Raw genomic sequence first — 27,948 nt, 5'->3', positions numbered from 1 at the left:
ACGCGCGGGTTGAAAAATATCCAAATGGTGCGCAAGCCTCAGCCACGCGTACGCGTGGGTGCTCTTGCGCCCAGGCACAAAACTGGCACAACTCTGGCACAACTCTCTGGAAAATAGCTGGGCATATGGTGCAGCACATCGACGCGTCCGCGCACACGACGCGCACGCGTGGATGGTGCTTTCTGGTAGAACGGCGCGCACGCGCCAAGTGCGCCTACGCGCGTAGGGTCGTTCTGCTAAAAATTTTATAAGTTAAAAGCTGCAGAATTCACAGATTCAACCCCCAATCTTCCGACGGTCATAACTTTCTCATTTTAAATCATTTTTCACCCGTTCTTCGAATGGCATGGACATCCCAGATCCAATTTCATTTTTAAACAAGTTTGGCACAAAATAAAAATCCGCAGTCCAAGTTATGTCCCGTCAAAGTATGCCCAAAAACCATGTTTTCATACAAAACCACAAGGTGCCATTTTCAAAACAAGCCATTTTCAACTCTTTTCAAAATCAACCAAAACATGACAATTTCGTCCCTTTCTTTGAAATCAATCAAAATATACTAAAATCAACATCAAGCCTCCTCAACTCACACATTGACACTTTCTCAAACTCAAACACATTTACATATCATATACTCTTCCTCATGCCAAATTTCAACAACACTATTTCCAATCAACCATCATTATACATAATCAATATCATACTCACTATCACGTGGTTTCACCCACAAATCAACCTTAATCATTCCTCAAGCGTATATCACAACATACATATCTCTAATGCATCATCATACCATCAAGGCATCAATAGTCATAATCACATATATGACCACATAATATGTCTCAACCAAAACCAAACATACCTCATCTATATAATTTCACCTAAATTTACCAAATTCCACACTTCAACTCCTCAAACCTTATTATTCAATAACCAACCCAATCATTCATATATTCATTATCGTAAATTCCTCCAATCACTTGTGTCATCATACAATGCACACATCACTTACCTTTCTTACCTTCTTCCGGCCTCTGGCCCAAAATTCACGGCCTCCGGCCCAATTTCACAATTTAAATGCATAAACCACAAATCAATACTCATTACCCAATACATCAAATTCTCAATACACCAAACATACAAGGCTACACAATTCTCAACCCAATCATTAATTCACATTACATACCAACTATGCATATTAGCACCAACCATTTACACAATCCAAACTTAATCCTAGGGGCATCTAGCCTAGGAATTCTCATCACAACACACGGTACTTAAATGAAACTTAAACCGTACCTCTTGTAGCCAAACCAATTGAGCCTCTTCTATGGAAGTCTTCACCAAACTTAGCTCCAAGCCTCATCAAAGCTCCTCAAGCAATACCAATCTCCCAATTGTGCACCAACATCACCAAATACACTAACATAACCAATATCACATACATACATTAACCTAGAGCTCATAAAAATGACAAATCACAAGGGTTTGAGCACTTCTTACCTCAGCCCATATGAAGTAGGGATAGAACCCACTTAGAATCCATGTTGGAGTATCCCTAAACACCCAAAATCACAAGATTTCAACACTAACTACCCAAAAACGTATAACAGTGGAGAATTTCGAAAACTGGGCAAAGATGAATGGAATACTCACCACAAAGCTTAGATAGAATTGTAGAGGATGAGAAGAGCGACGCGTGGCCGTAAACGGCTCGTCAATCGGAGCTCCGTAGCTCAAGTTATGGTGGTTTGAAGATCAAAGAGAGTTAGGTTTTCTCTCTTCTCTTCTCTCTTCTCAATTTCAGCGCCCCAACCCTTCTCTTTAGGGTAAAATGAGCTGAAATGCTCATAACTAATGTTTATATAGGTTGGGTCTTGGGCCCACTTAGGCTCGGTTCACTTATTTTTGTCTGTTGGCCCAATTTTGGGCCAAAACCTTTAAGATTAGCGCTCTAAATCGCACTTTAAATATTTCTACCTTCCCTAATTATAATTCCTCATTTCTTAATCTCATTTACTCATAATCAATTTCCTCAGCTGTAGTACCAGACAGATCTCAGCCGGTACTGCCGGTCAAAATTCCACTACGTGCTTTTACGCAGAAAACTATGTTTTTCGACTCGGAAAAATTCACTGAATCCAAATATCATATTTAAATTATCAAATTCCAATTGCCAAATCTTCCAACCATTTTCGCTCCTATTTAACTTATTATTTAATTAATTTCGGTTAGACCGGGTATTACATTCTACCCCCCTAACAGAAATTTTCGCCCTCGAAAATTCCATCCGTCACTGCGAGTGTAGTCTGCCTCTGTATCCAACGCATAACAGTTCCAAGGTCCTTTTACTCTGCGCGCTTCCGTTGCCGCGCTCTGATTTCTCTATGTCCAAGGTTCTTGGTCATTCGTCCAACGCTGACCAATAGCCTCGTTCCTTACTTTTATCGTCTCATCAACTCACACCCTATTAAATCTCAAATCATGTCATCAATAATATTACCATCGTCGTTAATGTCCCACATCATAATCAATCAAAGATCATCACCACAGCATAATGATACTCCATCACTATCCTCTCTCTCTGCCAAGCCAATTACCACTAATCACAGCTCAACTCCAAGCATAACCTCCCAACTTACTTTCTTATTCTCAAACCCTCGAATTTCTACATGACTTGCTGTTATAAAGTCTCTGACTCATCAATCAAAAACCCCTTTCATTTCTAGAAAGCAAATGAGTTTGAAATAACAATTTAACAAAATCATAAGAATCCGCTTTCCTTTAATAATCTATAAAAGCATTCGAGACACATCTCTTTTGTTAAAGTTACTCATATAAAAAAAATCATCCTCAAAACCATAACTGACGCTCTTTCAAATTCTTGGGAAAAACTTTTCAACAGTACCTCCCCAAAAATTGGAGTTTACCACCCGTCACGGGTTCTCTCAAACCAATCTCAGTACCGCATCAGCATTTCAATTTAATGGTTCTCACATTCGTCTTTCAAAACCAATCATTATAGATCTCAATCTAATTCCAAGGTCACTATGACCAAACATCATGGTACTCATCTCTCAAACACAACAACTTGCACTCTCTCATCATCTAAATCCAATTATGCATCAATGATAATTTCTTTATCCGCTTTAGAATCATCAAAGCTCGCAGCCGCAATCAATTCCAACTATTGGGGATCATTACTTGCAGTAACCCACTTACCCCTTCTAGTATTCGAACTTAAGATATTATAGTAAACTTTCACAGCTCCTATTCGTAGCTATCCTGTGTTACTGCTTCCGCAAGCTTCTGCTGCTTTATTCTGATCTCTCGTCTAGTACGAGCTCTATCACTTACTTCCTCAAGTACTCAACCACAACTTAGCATAACTGGCATTTCAAATCAACGTTTCCAAATCCCTCATCTAGGACCATTCCTTATCTATTTAAATCAAAGGAACTAAAAGTCACAGGTTCAATCCGTTTGACCAAAAATCCAGAAATCAACCAACTACATAACAAACACAACACATCATCTTCAACAAAAAAAATTGTTTACATCACAGGCATTTATCCATTTGTATTAAGGAAAATCCTTACTCGGACCATCTGGTTTGCTCCTCAGTCTAATATTAAACTCAACATTCCTAGTTTTTACTGTACAGGCGGTATTATAAAATCATGCACTATCCTTTAAGCCTAATTATTGCAATTACCTCAATCTTACTGTCGCAATCGGCCCGCATCCTGACTCTCTCCTTGTTGGCAATTTCTTGATACATGCCCTGGTAACCCGCACTTGTAACATACACCTAACCCCAATCGGCACGGCCTATTTGGGTGATGACTCCCACATCTCTGACAGCTCGAAACATCAGAAACAGTCGCTGCCCGTTTTTCCGTACCATTCCTTTGGGACTCCTCACTCGTCGCAAAGTTAGTCTGTCCTTGAGAAAAGTGTTGTACGTATCCTCTCTCTTTAAACTCTCGACCCCTTGGTGTGAATCTTTGGTTGTGCTCTCTATGACTTCCTTTCTCTGCAACCCTCCTTTTCACACACTCTTCAGCAATTCTGCTCTTATTAACCAACTCTGAAAAAGTTCGGATCTCCATTGGTCCCACTGAACTTAAGATGTCGCTCCGGAGCCTCCTTCATACTTAATGCATTTCCATCCCTCGAAGTCTCCCGGAGCTCCTTGACACATGCAGAAAAACCTGAATAGCTCCTCAAATTTGTCTGTATACTCAGATACGGACATAGCACCTTGCTTCAGCTGCAGTAACTCCAATTCCTTGCTGTCCTGGCGGAATTCGAAAAATACTTCTTATAGAATTCCACCTGGAAGGCATCCCAAGTGATAAGATCATCCCCCTGTTGCAGGAGATGTCAAGCCCCTTGCCACCAATGCGATGCTTCTCCCGTGAGTAGATAGGTAGCAAATTCAACACACTGCTCTTCAGGCACCAACTGCGCTTGTAGTGCTCGCTCCATGGCCTGAAGCCAAGTATCAGCTTCAGTCGGATTGGTGGTTCCCTTGAACTTAGGTGGATTAACCTTTAAGAAGGTTGCCAGTGTCATCAGGCCCTGAGCTTCCCTTCCGCCATTGTCATTATTGTTTATCTATTGCCCAAGAGCCTCCGCAGTGGCCTGCATAGCAGCAGCCATAATCTCCAACGCCGCTATAAGGTTTACCGGGTTATTCGGGTTGATTTCCGGTTCCTGCGTATTAGTACGACCTCTTTCACGTCCCCGACCGGGCCCACGAGGTGCCATCTGGTTCCTATAGACACCAAACAATCGATATCAAGTTGATCAGTCTCAATATCGGAAGTATAGTGCTTCAAAGTACCAAAGGTACACTCATGGACTTCATGCTAGATGTATCGGTTAGATACCCTAACTAGCACACGCACAGACTCAGAGTATGCATTGAAGCATAAGCAGTTCCATCCCTCAGGCTCACGAGGACGAACTGCTCTGATACCATAATGTAACACCCTAATATTCAAATCCTTATGCTCGAGTCATAAGTCAATGATATTACGGTGGTATGACTCTCAGGAGGATTTTTAATAAATAAATATAAGTAATTTTGAAAGGAGTATTAATCGAGAAGCCTGAAAAGAGTAGAAATAAAAATCGCGAAGACGTATCACTCACGTTTCGACAACAAAAGATAAACCGTGAAGCCGAAAACGATATACGGACAAGGCGTAGAGGAGATTAAGAGATACATAACAGATAGATATATATAACATAAGTAAATAGCCACTAGTCGCGACCCGCGAAGTTTAGGCTGGCTAGGGTACAGTATGAAAGTAGTTGACAACAGTATGTCCTAATCTCTCCCGAAGGAAACATGAGAGCCTCTATGGGAAAATTCAAAAAGTTCAATACATAATATAACCTTTCCAAAATAAAGGTGGAGAGATTCTAAGCAAAACACAAAGTAGAGAAAATAAAGATCTTCGCCGTCTCTCAGACGACCCACAACTCACTTCTGAGCACCTGGACCTGTATCTGAAAAATAAGAGATATATACGGAATGAGAACCCCGGGCCCATGGGTTCCCAGTACGGTAAAAGTGCCAAATAAATACAATGCACTGCAATAAAACTCACTAAGCATCCTAAGCTTCTTCACCAATTATTCATCTTAGGTTCTCGCTAATCCATGAATAGGCAACTGTCATAAGGGAGTGCTAAATCTAATTCATGTTTCACATGTTTCCCAACTCGCTGACTCTTCCACGAATCAGACTCAGAATTATAAGCAAAGCCATTACCAGTTGTTCTGCCTCAGCAATTCTATATCAATACATCATACATTCGCCTGGAGCTAGTGAGACCACATCACTGCGTCTACCCAGGGAGCTCCAGTTATCTCATTCAATAATCATCATCATCATGCAATCGTATAGTAATACAAATATGGTACAAGTAGAACAAGTAGCATATAGTCAGGTAACATGGCATATATGATGTAGAAATCCAAAACAAATGGCAAACCCAAACAATACAAACATATGCAAATGATGAATGCCTGCCCTATGGCTGATGATATCATTTGTCGGTTATATAGCCAACCCGACACGTCCTGGTAGCTAACCATGGACAGAAACACCCCTCGCGGAGCAAGTAGGTTTGAGCTACAACCCCATTGCTACTACCCGCTCAACCCAGAGCCAGTGAAACAACCACTACTGCGGCTACTACCCAGGTGGGTGTTTAAAAGCTCAACCTGGAGCGAGTGGATTCACCACTACTACCGCTACTACCCAGGCGTCACAATCTCTGACCTGAAGTAAGTGGAAGGAACCACAACCCTTGCTACTACCCAGGGTCTCAATCTCTGTCCTGGAGCAAGTGGGACGAACCACAACCCTTGCTACTACCCAGGGTCTCAAAACATACATTCGTTCAGTTTAGAAGCAATCATCACTGTTATCAAATCTCAAACATTAACCTGGAGCAAGCGGGACGAACTACCACCTTACTACTACCCAGGTATCACAAATACACATGTATTCAAAACTCCACAATTAAACTCATTTATCATAAACATCCGTTCCCGTCTCATACCCGGAGCAAGTGGACAACGCCACTGCCTACTACCCGGGGTCACACATCATATTTCAGCATTTTTCATTATTATCCATTTAACACAATCATTCATTTATCATATATGCATTATACTCAGCCATAAACAATAATAGCTTTGCCGTAACCTGGCAATAACTCAGCCATTCGGCTCATGGTTCAATCAAGAACCGGCCATTGATCAATAAATATAGCCCTTCGGCTCATGGCATACACGGTACTTCCACCGTCATCCTCCATATCTCATATAATCATCTTTGATCATCATTGATCATAACCTTTCCCCTTGCTTCACTCGCAAGTTACCACATCCCCTAGCTCCTTTCTCATTGCTAGACATATCATAATGATTTAATACATAAGGGGTGAGATCGGAGGATTAGAAGTAAGAGATTTGGCTTTTAAAACTCAAAAATCAACTTTGGCATGAAAACAGGGCCACGCGTATGCGCACTCCACGCGCACGCGCGGATGGCCAAAAACTCATCGACGCGCAAGTGTCATACGCGCGAACGCGCGGGTTGAAAAATATCCAAACGGCGCGCAAGCGTCAGCCACGCGTACGCGTGGGTGCTCTTGCGCCCAGGCACAAAACTGGCACAACTCTGGCACAACTCTCCGGAAAATAGCTGGGCATATGATGCAGCGCATCGACGCGTCCGCGCACACCACGCGCACGCGTGGATGGTGATTTCTGGAAGAACGGCGCGCACGCGCCAAGTGCGCCTACGCGCGTAGGGTCGTTCTGCTAAAAATTTTCTAAGTTAAAAGCTGCAGAATTTACAGATTCAACCCCCAATCTTCCGACGGTCATAACTTTCTCATTTTAAATCATTTTTCATCCGTTCTTCGAACGGCATGGACATCCCGGATCCAATTCATTTTTAAACAAGTTTGGCACAAAATGGAAATCCGCAGTCCAAGTTATGTCCCGTCAAAGTATGTCCAAAAACCATGTTTTCATACAAAACCACAAGGTGCCATTTTCAAAACAAGCCATTTTCAACTCTTTTCAAAATCAACCAAAACATGCCAATTTCGTCCCTTTCTTTGAAATCAATCAAAATATACTAAAATCAACATCAAGCCTCCTCAACTCACACATTGACACTTTCTCAAACTCAAACACATTTACATATCATATACTCTTCCTCATGCCAAATTTCAACAACACTATTTCCAATCAACCATCATTATACATAATCAATATCATACTCACTATCACGTGGTTTCACCCACAAATCAACCTTAATCATTCCTCAAGCATATATCACAACATACATATCTCTAATGCATCATCATACCATCAAGGCATCAATAGTCATAATCACATATATGACCACATAATATGTCTCAACCAAAACCAAACATACCTCATCTATATAATTTCACCCAAATTTACCAAATTCCACACTTCAACTCCTCAAACCTTATTATTCAATAACCAACCCAATCATTCATATATTCATTATCGTAAATTCATCCAATCACTTGTGTCATCATACAATGCACACATCACTTACCTTTCTTACCTTCTTCCGGCCTCCGGCCCAATTTCACAATTTAAATGCATAAACCACAAATCAATACTCATTACCCAATACATCAAATTCTCAATACACCAAACATACAAGGCTACACAATTCTCAACCCAATCATTAATTCACATTACATACCAACTATGCATATTAGCACCAACCATTTACACAATCCAAACTTAATCCTAGGGGCATCTAGCCTAGGAATTCTCATCACAACACACGGTACTTAAATGAAACTTAAATCGTACCTCTTGTAGCCAAACCAATTGAGCCTCTTCTATGGAAGTCTTCACCAAACTTAGCTCCAAGCCTCATCAAAGCTCCTCAAGCAATACCAATCTCCCAATTGTGCACCAACATCACCAAATACACTAACATAACCAATATCACATACATACATTAACCTAGAGCTCATAAAAATGACAAATCACAAGGGTTTGAGCACTTCTTACCTCAGCCCATATGAAGTAGGGATAGAACCCACTTAGAATCCATGTTGGAGTATCCCTAAACACCCAAAATCACAAGATTTCAACACTAACTACCCAAAAACGTGTAACAGTGGAGAATTTTGAAAACTGGGCAAAGATGAATGGAATACTCACCACAAAACTTAGATAGAATTGTAGAGGATGAGAAGAGCGATGCGTTGCCACAAACGGCTCGTCAATCGGAGCTCCGTAGCTCAAGTTATGGTGGTTTGAAGATCAAAGAGAGTTAGGTTTTCTCTCTTCTCTTCTCTCTTCTCAATTTCAGCGCCCCAACCCTTCTCTTTAGGGTAAAATGAGATGAAATGCTCATAACTAATGTTTATATAGGTTGGGTCTTGGGCCCACTTAGGCCCGGTTCACTTATTTTTGTCTGTTGGCCCAATTTTGGGCCAAAACCTTTAAGATTAGCGCTCTAAATCGCACTTTAAATATTTATACCTTCCCTAATTATAATTCCTCATTTCTTAATCTCATTTACTCATAATCAATTTCCTCAGCTGTAGTACCAGACAGATCTCAACCGGTACTGCCGGTCAAAATTCCACTACGTGCTTTTACGCAGAAAACTATGTTTCCGACTCGGAAAAATTCACTGAATCCAAATATCATATTTAAATTATCAAATTCTAATTGCCAAATCTTCCAACCATTTTCGCTCCTATTTAACTTATTATTTAATTAATTTCGGTTAGACCGGGTATTACACAGGTTTTGTAGTAAGAAAGAATACCAGAGAAAATATCAAGCTATAGTTTCACAAAAGCTGTTTTGAGGGGATTGGTTCTATCTCGAGTTGAAATATTTACTTGGTTTTTTTAATAAGTAGAGTAAATACCAAAGATAGGTTGTGTAGATTTGGTGTAAGTGATTCTAATGATACTATGTGTGTGTGTTGTGTGGTAAGGATGTTGAGAGTGTATACCACTTGTTTGTCGCTTGTGAATTTTCTTGGCAGGTATGGTGTACTCACTATAATAAATATGGGCTTTAGCAATGCCAAATTTTGCAACACCCTAAATTCGTTATCTTAGATAGTTTTAGACAACAGTTTTTATAGTGTTGCTGTTGAAGTTCAATTTTTTATTAGTTTATAGCAACAAACTAAAATTGTTCTCTTTGACTATTTTAAAGAACAGTTTTATAACCGTTACCATTATTTATTTTTAAGCAACAATTTTTTAATGTTGTTTAAATAATTGTACAAAAGACATGCATAAAAATCATTGCCAAAATGCTACACTTTAAAACCGTTCTATTAGATGGTCTTAGACAATGATTTTTATAGTGTTGCTGTTGAAGTTCAATTTTGCATTACGTTTCAATAACAAAATAAAACTGTTTTCTTTGAGTATTTAAAAAAACAGTTTTATAACCATTACAACAATTTTTTTATCAAACAACATTTTTTTAATATTATTTAAATAATTATACAAATTAAAAGATACATATAAAAATAATTATAAATAATCATACAAATTTAAACAATTTTCTCTATAAATACTAAATTTGTAGAACACTCAAAAATTATTGTTATAAATATATAACAAATATTATATATTTTTTGTTTCATTCCCGCTCTAAAATTTAACATAATATTTTTTTAACACTAAAAAATTTCAACAACCTCCTACAGAACAAAATGTAGAGACTTGCCAAGTTTTCCTCTATCTACTAGCCCTAATCCACTATAACTCACACCACTCATCAGCAGAGCCATCATCGAAACAATGTTAAACGTCACCCAGCCCTCACCATCGAAGGAAACTGCGTCTCTGCTCTCCTAACCGCGTTAGAATCATTGCTGCTTCTCCCCTCTCCACACCATTGCTGCTTCTTCTGACCATTTCTCCCCTCTCCGTGCTGTTGCTGGTTCTCTTAGTCGTTTCTTCTCTCTTCGCGCCGTCACTGCTTCTCCTGGCCGTCAAAACTTCTGCCCTCTCCTGGCCGTTGCAGCTTCTGCCCTCAACTGGTAACTGGTTCTGATTTTGGTATAATGTTGTTCTGATTTTCATTTGGTATAACGCTGTTCTGATTTTGATTTGGTAAGGGGGTTTGATTTTGGTATAATATTGTTCTGATTTTGATTTCGTATAATGTTATTCTAATTTTGATATGGTAACTGGTTTTGATTTTGGTATAATGCTATTATGATTTTGATTTGGTAACTGGTTCTGATTTTGGTATAATGATGTTCTGATTTTGATTTGGTAACAAATATAAATAATTTGACTTTGACGTCATTATAACTCATTTGAATTCTGAAGTGTATGTAATTTTTTAGTGTCACTTTTCTCAATATGTTTTGTTTAGGTTTTGAGTTTTTATGTTTTTATGAGCTAGTAAAGTTGTTTTTTTTTTGTATTGTATTTTGACAGTTGAGAATAATATATGAAATGTATTTTATTCTTGAAACATGGGATTTAGATATTAAAGATATAAACTCGATTCAAGAGAATATGTCACTGAAAAAAATGAGGGGAATATTCGAATGTCATCACTTGATTTGAAAATGGATGAAATGGATTTAAGAACTTATTCTAAGTTTTTTCCTTTGGTAGTTTGGTACTCAACTTTTTTTCTCTCTCATGTTTTGTTTTATGTAGCTGAAACAAATTCATAAGATTAAGAACTTTCTCCTCATAGCCCGTAGGAAGGATGTGCGCTCTATGAAAATCAAGCGGAGCAAAGATGTAGTCAAGTTCAAGGTTGGTTGCTCCAAGTACCTGTATACCCTCTATGTTTTTTACCCTAAGAAGGCTGATAAGTTGAAGCAATCACTCCCTCTAGGTTAGTTTTAAGAGATTTTATTATTGATATATTATGAATTATCTTTTTTTTTTCTCTCTCAAATGTGAAACTCTATAATTGTTCAATACAAATAAAATTGATTTTGTTGTTAATTTTTGAATTTCATAAATCAGAAAAAATTTATCTAGGTTCATGAAGTATATAATTGTTGATTTTCTTATTGGCTTGTTAAGAGATAGAAAATTTGGTAATTTTTGCCAGTAGACAGGTTAAAGATGCTTTTGTTATGTGGTAACTAGTATTTTTGGTGGGTTTTGTTTGATTTATAGGTGCTAGTGCTAGTGTTCAGTCATAGAAGTCATAGTAATATTAGTATTAGTATTATGGTTATGAATTGCTTATATTTTTATTCTTTGTTGTTGTTGTAGTTCGTCTCTTTAAAACCAGAAAAAGGAAATCAAATAGTTCATCTTTCTATAGCTGCCACCATCTTAGACATTGAACCTGACTATAGGTAAATCATTTAATATATTATCTTTTTGAATTCGTTTGAAGATTTAATTGTTAAGAATATTTAGTGATTGATTGATTACTTAAGCTTTTTTGCATAGTTTGTTAGATATGAATTGTTAGTTTTATGATTGGTTGAGATGTTATCTTTTGAACATTAGTGATTGACTTCTAAAAATCTTTTAGAAGTAATAAGCTCTTGATTGGAAAAGTTACTTATCGTTAGTCTAAAACATATGTCCATATCTTTTATTTTAGTTGACAAAGCAATGGACAAAAGGTGGACTAGTTTACCAAGACATGCTGAGGGTACTAACATGGTATTAATTCATTTTTGAATTTTGCCTTTTCTAAAGGTAGACCATAAGGAGAAAAAATTCTATATCCTTATTCTATAATAGGATGATCCTTTTGTATTAGCTTCACAAGTCCACCAATACTTCTATATTCAAGACTCTTTTGACAAAGATAAGCATTATGTGATGGAAATAGTACCAAGGGATTTATTCAATTTGCATGATGAATATGATATTGAAGCCGAAGAGTCTAATAAAAAATACCTGTTTGATCAAGCGAATAACTTGTTCATGTCAAAGGATGATTGTGAAGTTTAATGGACTAGAGAAGACATGCCAAATACACTCATTAAAAATCCTTCAATTGTTCTACAACACGCTGAATATGAAGATGATTCTAATTTTTTATGAAATTTCTCTTCTTAACATAGAATAATTTTTTATTCTTTTTTTTTTGTGTGTGATTTATCATGAACAGGTGCATTTCTTATAGATTTTTTGTTCTTTTAATATGTGATTGGATTTTTTTTACTATTATGTTAATAGATTTTTTATGTATACTAATCTCATTATTTTATTTTCTTTTCAGAAAATGTTCAAAAAATCCATTGAACTTGAGATAGATTTAAAGTTAAATGCTGAATTGCGTGCAAAATTCTTGAAAAATATGGAAGTTAAGCAAAAAAAAAATGTCTTCTGGTCAACAACAACAGCAATCACTACCACCACCACCACTTAAGAGGATAAAATCCTTGGTGATAGGAAATTAAAAAGGAGCAGAATTTAAGAAAAAAAAAAGCATCTTTGCAAATGAAAAGGATAATATTACAAAAATTCTTGCAAAAGAAAAGGACCTGATTTTGGAGGAAAAAAGGTCACAAAAGAAAAAGGGTAGAATTTGAAAAAAAGTAAGGTACAGATTCACTCTCAAGGATCTACCTGTAGACAAGAAAAAAACTTCTTTCTAAATCTACTGCTATGGCTCACAAGAATATTAGAGAAGTAGATTCTAGAATGATACAAGATTTGAAGAGAAAAGAGAGAACCACAATTATATTATATACATTTATGAGAAAAATATGATGACTTTTTTATAATACTTGTCTCTTGTTATGTAAAAAATGTTTATGCGGAATAAGAAAAATAGGACATAACAGAAATTTGGACATCAAAAAGGACCAATAAATTTTGCAAGAATACGTGCAAGATTGGTACAATTTTTTAAACCTTGTTGTGCATTTATGTGTGTATATGTGGTATGTGTCTTTGAGTATCAAGTATGTGTTAATTTTAGAAAATAAAGTTATTTTAACTCTATATAAATGCTATTTGAACTGAACTTATAGGCTGCTACTAAGGAAAATAATGAACCACCTACTCAAGTAGAAATGTTTGTTGAGACTCGTCAAAGCACAAAGGGCAAATAATTGGATGAAGACACTTTGGATGTTATTGTAAGCATTGGAAGTTAATTTGGTTAAAATAGGTTATGGATTTCATGTGTCTTGGCCATAAAGTCATCAGTTATTGTTACTTTTACACTTGCAGCTGAGTTAAATACTCTTGATATTCTTAATTTATAGTATTTGCTTTGATGTTGTCAAATGATATATGTTTTTAGTCCAATTGTGTAGTTACTCTTTTTTTTTTTTTTTGAATCATTCTTATTTTTCTTTAAATTAACATAGACAAATCTGCAAGCTGAAAATAAAAAGTCTAAAGAATCAGCAATTATAGCTTTTCAATCCAAATTTTGAAAAGAGAAGGCAGGACAAGTGCAATGTCACAGAAGAGTTACCGCACCAACTTTATTGAAGAAAAATGAAAAAATTGCCACCCTTAAGCAACAACTTACAACTGAGAAAGCAACATTAGAAGGTAAGGTTGATGTGATGCAAAAAGAAGTAGATGAACTAAAATCTCTTGTTAAGATGATGCTACAACAAAAAAAACTCAAGAGCGGACCTTGGGATGTTAGCTGCTCAACTAGGAAGCACTTCAGACAATCCGAACAATGATGCTAATAAGGAGGTATTATTTGTTGTTAAAGTTTCTATAAGTTATCATATCTTAAATAATGGTTGATTTATGTTGATGTTGATTCAATTGTTTTGTGTATCCAAAGAGAAGAATGTTATTATTATTATTATTATTATTATTATTATTATTATTATTATTATTATTATTATTATTATTATTTATATATATATATATATATATATATATATATATATCCTCTCTCTCAAATATTTTCTTAGTAAATATTATTAGTATTAAAAATGTGTAGTTTTATATTTGATTTACTACTTACAGGAAAACTATATTGAAGGGCAAAACAAACTTAATTAAGGTCACAAATTTTGAAGAGCAAATGTTAGAAAGTAAAAGTCATGAACTTGTGGACATGATGATAAACCTACTTGCTACTTAGCTATTCCAACTCTCTTTTTTTATTGTATTTTTTGCAAAATTAGATGATATAGTTTGAGGTTGTTATGACTTAGGTTAGTATTATGGTATTTTGAAAAAGGGTTAAATATGATTTTGGTCCCCAAGGTAGGGCTAGAATTTTTTTTCGTTCCCAACCTTTTTTTTGCTTACAAAATCGTCCCTAACTTATTTTTAAAACCTTCTTTTGGGCCAAAATATCCTTCTCCTTCTTCACTAAAATACCCAATTTCTATTCTTCTTTTTCATTCTTCTCCATCACAGCAACAACAGTAAAATCATCAGCAACAACAACGTAAAATCAGCAACAATGAATCAAAAGAAAAAAAAAACAATGAAGTACAAGAATAATGAATCTGAATCTGAATGAGAAACACAAGAACAATAAATCAAAAGCAAAAATAATGAAGCCATCTCTTCTTTTTTTTTTTCTTCAGCAATAACAATGAAGCAGAAGTATAAGCTGAATTGGAAACAAAAGTTGAAGCAAAATTGGAAACAGAAGTAACAGAAGCATCAAAATTGAAAGAATAAAAATCAGAAGCAAAATTAGAAATAGAAGCAAAATCAAAAGCATCAAAATTAGAAACAAAAGCAAAATCAAATGTGGAGGTAATAGAAGTAGAAGAACAAAAAATCAAAATTGGAAACAATGTGATTAACAAAATCAGAATCAAAATAAAAATTGGTGGATTAACAAAATCAGAATCAGAAACATGTGATTAACAATCTGATTAACAAAACTAGAAACAGAAGCAAAATTAGAAATCGCTGGTGGTGGTGATGGAGAAGACCTGGCGGAGCACGCCGTCATTGCGGCGGCAACAGCAAGGAGGGCAAGAGTGCGACGATGCGATGCTTGTTGAGGGACTGGGCAGACGATGTGACGCTTGCAAGAAAGAGGAGCGGCGAGATCTGGCGGCGAAAACTGAATGACAAAGAGCAGCGGCGGCGGCGGCGGCGAGGACCAAACTACGAGCAGCAGCGGCAGCGGATTCCCTTCCCCTTCTTTTCCCCACTTTTCCTTCCCTTCCCTTCCCCCTCTTCCCTGGAAATCCCCCTCCCCTAGCATGATTCCCTTCCGCCTTTCCCTTATCACGTTTTCCTTTTTTGCTTTTTTTTATTTTATATTTTTTTAATTAGGGGTAATTTAGTAATAAAAATTAAAATTTTGGTAAAAAGAACGATTTTAAAAATAAGTTAAACCTTAGGGATGATTTTACAAGCAAAAAAGGATGGGAACAAAAAAATTTTTTAGCCCTACCTTAAGGACCAAAATCGTACTTAACCCTTTGAAAAATGATGATGATATAATTAAAAGTAGTTATGACTTAGACTAGTATTATGGTATTTTGCAATGATAATATAATGTGATTGGGGATCTTACATAATACTTTATAAATCAAATTTGATGGTAAATGTTCAATTAGTTTTCTTTAATAATTTGATTCAAATAGTTAAAGTTATTTATTAGCACTAAATTAAAATAGTTGAAACTAATTTCAATGCAACATGAGAAAACTATTATAAATAAAGAATTATATATTTACAAAAATTCGTTGTCAAAAGTTACAAAAGGCAGTGGTGTTAAAACCGTTGCCAAATCCAGCTACAAAATGGCAATGGTATTGGAACCATTACCAAAAAAACAACACCAAAGACAACGCTTTTAAACCATTGTCTTTGTGAATAACAAAACTACAACCGCTTAAAATCGTTGCCTATACATTTATGATTTTAAACCGTTACGTCATGTAAGAAAATGGTTTTAAACTGTTGCCTCTCCAATAACGGTACTAAACCGTTCCTTAAAAATTGTTGTAAAACTGTTGTCTATGCTACTAACTATGGCAACGGTTTTTTTGGTTGCCGTTGTCTTAGGTAAAAAATCGTTTCCATAACATTGCCTAAAGTTTTAGAAACGATTTTTCAATTTATGACAACGGTTTTCGATTATTGCAAAAACCCTTATTTGTTGTAGTGACTTGGGCTTGTGATGGTCGTCGTCCTTGGATTATCCTAAGTAATATCAAGAAACATTTCGAAAGTTTGACTGGAACAACAATGAAGTGGTTGATAAATTTCTTTATTATTGTCTGAAATATTTGACTAAAAAAAAATCACAAAATTTTTCAGAATAATGCATGAGGAGTTGTGGATGTTGCATTGTCATTTAGAAGTGCAGAGAGTGGAATTGGATTGATTTTTTTTATTGATAATTATACCCAAAATGACAAAAAAATTGAGATTACTACTAAACTATGATTTTTGATTATTTGTTTGTTCTATTTTATTGTATTGAATTTTTATTTTAAAAAAAATTATATAAATTTAAAATTCTTACGTGACAAATAAAATTACGACTAAATTATCTTCTATTAATATTTAATGAAATTTTTAACAAACAAGTTGTATTATTACAAAATAATAAAATCAGAGGCAAGCAATATTATATTTTATTAAAAATTATGAATATGAACCAAATTAGATTTTCTTTTAATTAGTCCATGTTTGAATGTTTGATAGGTGACTTCCTCCCGGGAAAATTAGTTAGAAGGAAATATCTAAACCCAAAAAAGGACAAAGACCTATCAATATAAGAAATCATATCCTGATTTAAAAGGATAGATGCTGACCTGTTACATCCTGATATATGTAATGTCAACAACTCAGAGTGATCGATGAAAAATATCAATCTTATTTTTGGATCAATAAACATATGCATGTGGCTCTGTGCAACATTGGCTTATTTTAATGATAACTCCATTTTGAATTTATCCAAACTTTTTATCTGTACAGCATTTATTATTTTATTTATCTACGTCTAATTAGTATAATAGCGAATTGGTAAAAGGATATGATTTTGTCCTCAATTTTTAATACTGTAGTATTACTATTTGGAAAAAAAATACATAATTAAAGCCAGCGGAAACATGTTTACATTTTTCAATACGATAATGAGTTTGATATCTTAATTGTAATGCATGTAACAACCAACAATCAACATATTCTTTTCCTTTTGGGTATAATTACAAAACAGTCTAAATTGGTGGGATTTTTTTTTTCCTTTCAACACAGGATATAGATATTAAAATTATAGAACTTTCTACTTGCACGATATTTAATCTAATATAATTTTTCTCTACAAATTTATTAGAATGACTTGAATGTACTGACAAGGATTTAGAATTGAAGATTTTTTGAAAAAGAATCTTATCAAATCTTAAATTCTTTTATCGTATCAATTTATTTTTATAGCGATGGTTCAAGTAAAATTTTATATCTCATTATATTAATATTTCTATTGAGAATCAATTAATTAGAAAGTTCTAACCAATTTTAATAACGAAAAATTTGAGTAAAGTACTATTAGACTTTTGCAGAAATTAATTTGAAAATGGATATAAAAAATGCTGAGAAATAAATGCATGGCGTGTTATGCACAAATGTGGAGCTGCTAATGTCAGAAATCACAAAACGCAGATTACGTTTTGGATGGAACGAAGACAAAAAAAAATGTAGTACGCTGCAAAACGCAGCTAGTGATTGGTAGGATAGAGAAACCAAGTTACGAAACGTGTCCCGGTATCTCCTGCATGCAAACAGGAGCAGTTGCTGACCAGCATTGGAGAAGCCAAAATGCAGGTTGCGTTTGTTAGCCGTGCAGGGAAAAGTGTATGTTGCGTTTGGCAGCCTCTAAAGCTGCATGTGTGACACGTGTCATGGAAGGTGGTGAATCCAGCTCATAAAAACCAAAACTGACACGCAGGGGAAGCAAGAGTAAAAAAGCTTTATTGAAGAAGAGTGAAACGAGAGTGAGGAAGCAAGAGTTAAACAAGGTGGTTGAAGAAGGAGTATACGAAATGGTTCGTAATTTTACCAAACCGGAAGAACATATTATTAAATATTTGGATCATCCTCAATGGGTAAGAATTTTTTTTAATTATATGATTAATAAATAAATATATTTATTTTTATTTTATATATTTGTATTTTAACTAATAATTTTATTATTATTATTATTATTATTATTATTATTATTATTATTATTATTATTAGTATTAGTATTAGGATTAAATCTCGGAAAAAATGTTATAATCTATGTTGCTAATTTTGTAAAATTCTGTAGAGGATAATAATTTTGAACACGAGATCTTGGCATCTTCGCAGTTATTGTCTTCAACCATACTGGCAGAGTTTGGTAAGAAATTTTTCAATCACCGAAGATTTTTGCGACAGCTTTCTGCTTTACCAACCAAGCCTTGCGGTAACTAACAGTGTAGTTGAACCTGGATTGAACTTTTGCAATAATAGACTTTACCTTCATCGACGGGTCTGCTTCGACCAACGGCCTAATAGCATCTGTAATTGTGTCTAAGTCTAACTTGGCATGATTTTGTGAAATCGAACCCATGGTGCATGTGTGTTTGCCATTGTATCTCCTAATCTCCCAACAACCTTTCTTTCGAATCAAGATAGCTCGATAAGCCAATCGCACCCATCACCATAACCCTTGCATTTCGCATAGAATGTTTGCGGCTCAGATTCATACATAGTGTAATCAACTCCTCTAGAGATAGTGTAGCTTTTGATTGTAGATGTCACTGACTCTCTAGAGCCAAACTCCATTCCGAGACTAAATTCACCATCTTCCGCCGCAACGTTGCCTTCACCTACGACATGCGCACCATCATCAGTCAGACAAGAAAAATAAAATACACACTACTGGTTACTTGAATTAATGATGATAACATACCCATATTTGCATACTCATGAAATTCTGGGGCATGCATGGCTTCAAGATCCAGAGTCCTTATAAAAGACGGAACACCAAAGGGGTACCAGCTTACAATCGCATCCGCTTTATTTTGCACCGTCGGATTGCCCGCCAAGTCTCCGTCATTGTTTTCGTCATCAACTTCATAGTTGGCTTTGAGCTCCTTTTCTCTATCATTGTTATCATCTTCCCAATATATATTCTCGAACTCGTCAACATTGACCTCCACGCCTACCGCGTCCAGCCCGGAATGCTGCTCAAATTCAATGTACAGCTCTATTATCGGCACGTAAAATCGAGTTTGTTGATAAATACAGAACATCTGTTGCATACTTGCGTTGTCAGTGATGGGCATTATTTAAAACTGTATCAGTCCACCAAATACTTGTACAAGATTCCTATATAAAATTCTTCTCACCCTTTTCGAAATGTGACTCTATATGTTATCACAAAGACCATTTTGCAACTGTACAAAACTCATGGTGCATGGAATAGTAAATGACAACGGATATTCACAAACAAAAGTCACTCATTCGTGTGTGTTTGATATAGTCTCACTGTCATAATGTTAGGATTTGGTTGAATTAGTCCCACATTTCTTAGGATAGCAAATGGAGTGGGTGGCCTAGGCTATAAATATGGGGCTAAGTTCTCCATATTTTTTGCACCAGTCAGAAACACTTAAAGCTTGTATCTGACTTTTCTTTTCCTCTATACTCTTTGATTAGAGAGTGTTGTGAGGTGTAGTTAAATATTTTCTTTGAGAGTGTGGGTGTACTGGGGTGCCGGTGTTAGAGAGAAAGAAGTCTATATGTTGTAACAATTTTCACATAGTGATATTCTTTGGTTGTCATTTGACAACGGCCGTGGTTTTTTTCTCCAGTAATTGAGGTTTTCCACGTTAAATTCTTGTGTTGTGATTGTGTCTATTTTATTTCTCTGTGAAAGGTATTTTCTCAAGGGAGAATGGTGTATTATTCCCAACATGTGGTATCAGAGCTTCGGTTCGGTGGGATTTATTCTTAGTATGCTCTGTGGTTGCAGCCTAGTCTGACCTTCCACATCAGAAAAGAATTTTGTTCTGTGGCTTGAGGTTGATCTTTGGTTGCTGTTATTGTTGCTGGAAGGCAGTGTGACACTGTGAGAGTGCAGTTTGGAAATGTTCTGGCTAAGGAAAGACATGGTATTTAAGTGTGTCCATTGTGACCCACCTCTCTTTTCTGGGGACCCTTCCTAGTGCACGGTCTACGGTTGAGTTATACTATTCCAGTATACGGTTGTAACAATGTCAGGATATTCAAGTGCTGTGAAGCTTGAAATAGAGAAATTTGATGGAAGAATCAATTTTGGCTTGTGGCAAATACAAGTCAAGAATGTGTTGATACAATCAGGTTTACACAAGGCGTTGAAGGAGAAGTATCCTCATGGTATTGCCGCACTGCCATGGATAAGGATGAGTTGTGGCAATCGGGTCCACAATTGCACACGAGCATTGGTTGGCGTTGAGATGCAAGGTGTGTGGCGGAGTTATGTCGATGGCTGAAGAACTTCTAGGAAAAGCCAATTTGGAAGTTGCACCATGAATTTTCAGTAAGGTTTCGATCTGTACCAAGGCGAAATGCTTGGAGTGGTCTAATTCCAAGTGAGTATACTTTCATGGTGGAGTATGATAGTTCTCTGAACTATGATTGTCGGTATAGACAATGGCAGTAAAGAATTGTCGGTGTTGACTATGGAAGCTGAAGATGTGTGACTATTTCAATCAAGGTGGAGATTGTTAGGATTTGGTTGAATTAGTCCCACATTGCTTAGGATAGCAAATGGAGTGGGTGGCCTAGGCTATAAATATGAGGCTAAGTTCTCCATTTTTTGCACCAGTCGAAAACACTTAAAGCTTGTATCTGACTTTTCTATTCCTCTATACTCTTTGATTAGAGAGTGTTGTGAGGTGTAGTTAAATATTTGCTTTGAGAGCGTGGGTGTACTGGGGTGCCGGTGTTAGAGAGAAAGAAGTCTATGTGTTGTAACAATTTTCACATAGTGATATTCTTTGGTTGTCGTTTGACAACGGCCGTAGTTTTTTTCTCCAGTAATTGGGGTTTTCCACGTTAAATTTTTGTGTTGTGATTGTGTCTATTTTATTTCTCTGTGAAAAGTATTTTCTCAAGGGGGAATGGTGTATTATTCCCAACACATAATACACTCACAAGTTGATAATACCTTCCATAACTTCAACCTCACCTAACTCGAATTTTTTGACACAACTAACTGTCAAAATAATTCAAAACTATAACACATATGTGCAAAAAAAGAAGAATAGCAGGAGTAGAAGTGAAGTGAGGCCTCGAATGAATCTGTTTCATATTTATAGGCAGGATCCTTAATTAAAATATTTTTTTAAACAAAACGCAACCTGCGTTTTTATGCTTTCGAAAAAATATTTCAGACACGATAAAAACGCAACCTATGTTTTGTTTTATTAAAAACAAAACAGCTGACACAACTAAAATGCAAGTTGTGTTTTATTGTTTAAAAAAAAATAAAATATTGTCCCGTTCACTAAACGGAGGCTGCGTTTGGCTGAAACAAAATAAAAAAAAAATTTGCAAAACTTCAAAAAACTAAAATGCACGTTGCGTTTGCTTAATTTACTCATAAAAAAATTTAAATAAAAAAATTTAAATACAGATTACATTTTGAGCTGACACATAACAGTAAATTTTTTTCTATATCTATTTTATTGCACTACACTAATATTTTTTTATAAGAAAAAAATGAGCCAAATTTTTCAAACGAACTCTTAAAAAAAATATTATATTGTAAATAAATATAATAAAACGAATATCTTAAAAAGAATTTTATAAACAAATTATAAAAATTAAAAACTAAGTTAAAATGATTAATTTAAAATTTTAAAAATAAATTTAATTAAAATTTTTTAATAATTAATTTAAAAAATAAATAATTTTTTAAAAATTAATTTGCTCATTTATTCATAAATAAAAAAATGATATTATTAGATTAGAGATAGATGGCAATATCTATCTTTTCTTTCTCAAAAATCATAAATAAATAAAGAAAAGAGAGTAGCACCCAGCCCCAGCAGGAAAGAGAAAAGAAAGAGAGAGAGTCATCGGGATCCGAGCGACGCGCGAGCATGTGGGAACGTGCTACGACAAATAAGCCACGGACGAAACCCACGCGCCAATAACTCCGCCTACAATGACTCCCCTCACAAAAATATCTGGCTCACATTACCCCGAGATATTATCTCCCCTGATGACGTGGCACCCCACCGATTCCGCTGACACGTGTAAAAGCGACGCCATCTGGACCCTCTTTTGGATTCCCTTTTTTTTATTTTCCCCAAAATCACCCACCACCTTCCTTCTCCGCCTCTCCCTCTTCCTCTTCCTCTTCCTCTTCATTCCTTTGTAACCCAACACAAGCCGCACTCACACGCCTTTGTCTTTTTCTTTTTTTTTTTTTGTTATTTCTTCAATTCTTTGATAACTCTCACCACCATGGACCCCGTTCTCCGGGGAAACTTCTCCCCGCCGGTCTCTTCCGATCCGGAGCCATTGCCCCGCTCCTGTGCTACCGAGTTGACTCGCTACACCTCCGCCTCCCCCTCTTCCGCCATCACCGTCGACAATTGCGCCTCCAAGGACTCCTCCTCGCGTAACTTCTGCGCTGGCGCCGCTGCTGCTGCCGATGCCGCTTCGTTTCCGGTAAATTCACTCGTTTCTGCTTGTTCCGTTCTCGAATTCCTTGTTTGCCTAGCTGATTACGATAATGAATTTTGCGAATTAGATTCATATGGTGGAAAATTGCGAGCTAGGAAGGTTGATCTTGGAGTGTGTGCTTGTGTTTCTGTTTGTAAATTGTATTGTGCCTCGATTTATAGGTCTTCCGTACGATTTTTGCCTTTTTTTGTTTCTATGTCATTTAATTGCGCACTTGTGCTTCTGCATGGCTTGGGTTTATTTATTGCAGATCATTCCCGAAGTTTGTTTGCTGAATTCAGCAATAAATGAGCTGATAATACCTGTAATCCGAAAGCATAGAGAAAATTGAGATTTAAATTGATGTAGTGAGGATCATGAAGTAACTGAATAATACTTGTTTAACAGATATGATTAATGTTTGACTATGGGTGCTGAGGCTCTGTGATAAACTTTCTTGGCTTATCTCTTATGTTTGACCTCCTTATATGCTTTCAGTTTTAGCACGCTTTATGTGTTGTGTTGATCCTGTATGATTGGACAGTCAACTTAAAACTTGGTGTAAGAAGAATCAGTTTGTAATATTATTTCTGTTACACGAGCATGTTTTCTTTAGGTTTGTATCTACTGCTCAGATGAACTACTTGGATCTTAGACCTTCTGCTTGTTTTAAAACTTGTTCTGTATTACTCCTTCCGTCTAATCCTCCATATTGATGATGGTTTTGACTAGTTTGGTATATTCATAAACCAAAGTATAAATTGATGGTTGTGTTGACCATTTTTGGTACTTTCATGAAACAATGTTAACATTATTTATACGTTGATTTGTGAATGTACCAAAAAAAAGGGGGTCAAAATTACCATTGTAAAGGACGCTGAAATATATGATGTTTTCTGCAGATGCTTTAATGCATAACATAAACCTTAAAGCTATTTCAATTAGAAGAAGAATCATATAAACTAGCTTTGACTTTCCCTTGGTTTTGATTGATATAATAGAGGTATATGGCATTATACTTAAAACTTTTTTTTATGTGTAGATTGATTAATATAGTTCTTGTAATAACTTTTTTTTTATGTTATTCAATGTTTGAATGACCTTGTCCATGATTTCTTATGAGGGTGGAAGTCATTTTCTTGGCAAGTATATACTAAGCTGATTTTTTGTTTTTTCCAGGATATATTGGCAGAATGGACAGATAAACAGCACCGCCAATATCTTAACTCTTTAGAAGCTTCATTTGTGAATGAATTGCACCGTTCTATGAGTTCACGTGGTTGGTGTTTACAAAATAACACTGATCAAGCATGTAAACCCAGAACTATACAAAATTCACATCATATGCCCAGACAGGTCAGACATCAATGCAAAAAAGAATCTCAATTATGTGTGTATGTGTTAATTTTGTGTTTTTTTAACCTGCATAATCCAGCCTTATAAGCTTTTGTTGCTTTCAGTCTCTGGCTTTACATGACATCTGCCGGAAGAAGATCAGCTTTGAAAAATTTTCAACTATGCTAGAGAGTACAGCTGATTCTCATGTTCTTGCAGGAAGTCAAAATGGACTTACACCGGTAGATAGAGGATGCAGTTTGAGAGAAACTAATACCTATGACCATGTCTTGCTTTGTGATGATGGAGTTCATGCAGGAAAGTGTTCATCATTCTCCGACAGGGCACAAAGAAGATTGGAGCAGCAATACAGTTGCTGCTCATCCCATCCAGATTTGGTTGCTAGTACAGCAGGTAGTTTGACTACACTTCCATTTCTCTCATGTTGGTTATTCTCTTTGCTCAACAGTGATATCCCTCTATTCCCTTTCATTTGTCACTCTGAAAATATTAGGATGTACTGAATTTGCAGTGACAAATAAAAGGGAAAAGGAGTAGTTTCTGTCACCCTTCTGTTCTTGCATCTGTACCTTGTAGATGTGGAGATGTCTTTGTGCTAACTCTAAAGAAATGCATATAGTTTACCATTACTTGCATTATTAACTTCTCCTAAGTCAGTGATTTAAAATCTCCAATCATTGGTTTGCTCAAATTTGGAAGTTCTAAAAAGTTTTGGCAACCTTGATTGTTAAACTGTGGTTGAATTGCTATTTTGACATTTCTGAAGCTGAATGGCAGTCAGATTTCAACATGATAAACTTTTGGAATAATAACGTTCTAGTGTGGTGATTGCGGTAATGATTCCCATGTGTAAAATATACTGTCTGATATCAAGTACTTGGAGGAATTGATTGGTTTCATTTATGACTAAACTATGATGCAATCTTTGGGGATATATGTTTGACTGTTTTAGCTGGTTCATAGAGTTTAAGTTCAATGTGGATGATTTGAAAGCAAAGAGCAAGGAATTGTTTATTCCCTACTATGCTAGTAAAACCATTAATTTTGGGGAGACTTTTGCACCCTAACACCATAAAAATTCTAGGACTAGAATTTTTTTGGATGGGTACAAGGGTATAAAATTGATGTTCTGTAAACATTTTTTCCTTCTTTTTCGCGACTTTTTTTCAATGATTTTTCTTTTCTGATATTTTTGTAGAGGTCACTGATCAAAACTTCAACAGTGAAGTAGCCGGGTCAAGCTGCATGCCTGTGGCGAAAAAAGCGAAGACAGATGCAGCCGAGGCTTCAAGCAATGATCAAGTAGTGATGAGTTTGTTCTCTTTCAGATAAAAATCTTAAATAACCTTTGAGAGCTTGTTAGCATTTCAGTTTTCCTTTCAAATGCAGGTTGTGCCTTTTGGAATAATTCACACGTTAGATGCTTCAATTGATTCTTATTCAGCCTCGAGAAACAAAGGACGTGAATTGCTATCCAAACTCCCAGAGAGCCTCCATTTCTCGAAGTCAGATCTGCATCACTTTCTAAGGGGTAGCTAAGTACATGTAACTTGGAATTTTGAAGTCTCAGATTTTGCAAGTGAATGCTGCTGATACAAACTGACATAATAGACAGTAATGTGAGACTTATAAGTCAAATTGTACGTGACTATTCCTATTCTTGAGGTTTCAGTGCCGGTTAGGCTGCCCAAAAGGTGTTTCACATAGCATAGAGTAAGGAAGAAATCTTTGATAGCAATATTCGTAGACAATACATAGTCGAGATAATAATTATTTTGTATGATTTATTTGCTAGATGATATATTGGATGATTAACCAACTATTTAGGTAGACCAATAATTGTTAACTCCTTTTGCTGGCTTTACTCAAGTTTGCTTATAGATGCTGATTGTACTTATAAAATAGTTGAGAAGATGGAGAAAATCCAGTATGCGTGTCATTATTACGTATGTTGTATATTTGTATTCATCATCAGTTGGAGTGGAGACTGTAATGTCTTTGACTTTTAATAGTATATGTCTCCAAGTGATACTGTTTGACTTTATTTACTTAGCCACGAAACTTGCAAAGAGTATTGCATTTTTGGTGTATTTACGGGAATATTATTGAGTTGGTTGAATAGGATAGACCAAAATTACTTTTGAGTGTATAATTGAATGATTATAATAGAAAGAAACATTTACTTCATATACAAACCATCTTATTTTTCACAACATTGTGGGCTCGTTTATAATTTCTCTCTTCTTTAAGTCACAGGTAACAATTGTGGATTCTTCAAATCTGAACAAAAACACACACGGGTGGGGTTTTTAAAAGACTAAAATTAAGTGAAAAGTAAAAAATTATAATTATACCTTTTACAAAAATATGCATTGTATAGGATATATTTAATGTTTTAATGTTTTTTCTAGAGGAATGCAAGGGGGCAGCACTTTTGTTAAATTCTGGTCAGCACTTAACCAACAAAAGAAAATTGAATGATTCTACACCATTAGATGCAATCTCACATCATTAAAAACATCATTAATGACTAATTGATGGCTAAAAACTACAAAATCTGCTGGCTCCTAGACTTTCTCTTTTTTTTTTTATTATAAATTTCTTTTGTATTCTTCATTGAAAAATATTCTTCACTATAATATTACCTCGTGATTTCTACTCAATGCATTTAGGTAACTTACGGGGCCATGAAGGGTTTCTGTTCTGTTTAGTCTGAATCCTAGGTAGTCTAATCACATGACAAAAAATACAATCAGTGAATCATGAGGTGTGGTTAAACTTGCTCCTAGTTGGTTATTGCGTTTGACGCTAGATATTTCAAGTATTGACAAAAGAAAAAACAAAGTTTGGTTATGCTCGTCCAATTGTGGTCAACAAATTTTTTTTACGGTATTTCTTAATTCGATAGACAAAAGACTAACTCGTTGTAGATTTGAGTTTCATTTAAAAGTCTGTCATTAACTAATGGGTTGTTGCATATATAAAGCAGGATTCGAATTTCCAACACTTGCTTAAGCGACGAGTGAGTTGACTACTCGATCAATCTAAGTTTGTTTGGTAGTCACCATATTTGACCACGATTGATCTGTTCATTGAATTAAAAGCCCAAAAAAAGAGAGATTGGGAGAATAATAAAGATAACGAAATAAACGGTGCAATTAAAGTGGGATTTTTGGCAGAGTCCAAAAAACATTTTGACCGAAGGATACAAAATACTTTGATCAATTTGAAAAATCCTTAAAATGATGCTACTCCCTGTAGGTAGAGTGTAGACACCATTAACAGATTTCATAGAAAAATCACCTATATCATCGTATGGTACCCACATGATAAACTGTGCCTACATGGTAGAGAGGTAGAGTTGATTTATTTCAAGACCATTTTAAATAGGAAACTCATCTTATTTTTATTTATAGTTTAGTTGTCAAAAAAAAATAATTTCATGTCAGTTTTTTGA

At 35.6% G+C, this 27,948-nt stretch overlaps 1 protein-coding gene across 1 annotated transcript; it reads left to right on the top strand.

The window, feature by feature from the left end:
• The first annotated feature begins 22,527 nt into the window (after positions 1–22,527).
• LOC107624097 (cold-regulated protein 27) lies at positions 22,528–26,535 on the top strand. The gene is made up of 5 exons (XM_016326552.2): positions 22,528–23,141; positions 24,315–24,491; positions 24,596–24,884; positions 25,690–25,793; positions 25,881–26,535. Exons 1-5 carry the CDS (start codon positions 22,935–22,937, stop codon positions 26,028–26,030), a joined length of 927 nt encoding a protein of 308 aa, XP_016182038.2. The 5' UTR covers positions 22,528–22,934; the 3' UTR covers positions 26,031–26,535.
• Positions 26,536–27,948: the final 1,413 nt, after the last annotated feature.

The sequence above is a fragment of the Arachis ipaensis genome, chromosome B10 (assembly GCF_059453495.1).
Source record: "Arachis ipaensis isolate K30076 ecotype BB chromosome B10, ASM5945349v1, whole genome shotgun sequence".
NCBI classification, from domain to species: Eukaryota; Viridiplantae; Streptophyta; class Magnoliopsida; order Fabales; family Fabaceae; genus Arachis; species Arachis ipaensis.
The sequence above is the reverse complement of the archived record's forward strand: the minus strand, read 5'-3'. Positions and strand labels throughout refer to the sequence as shown.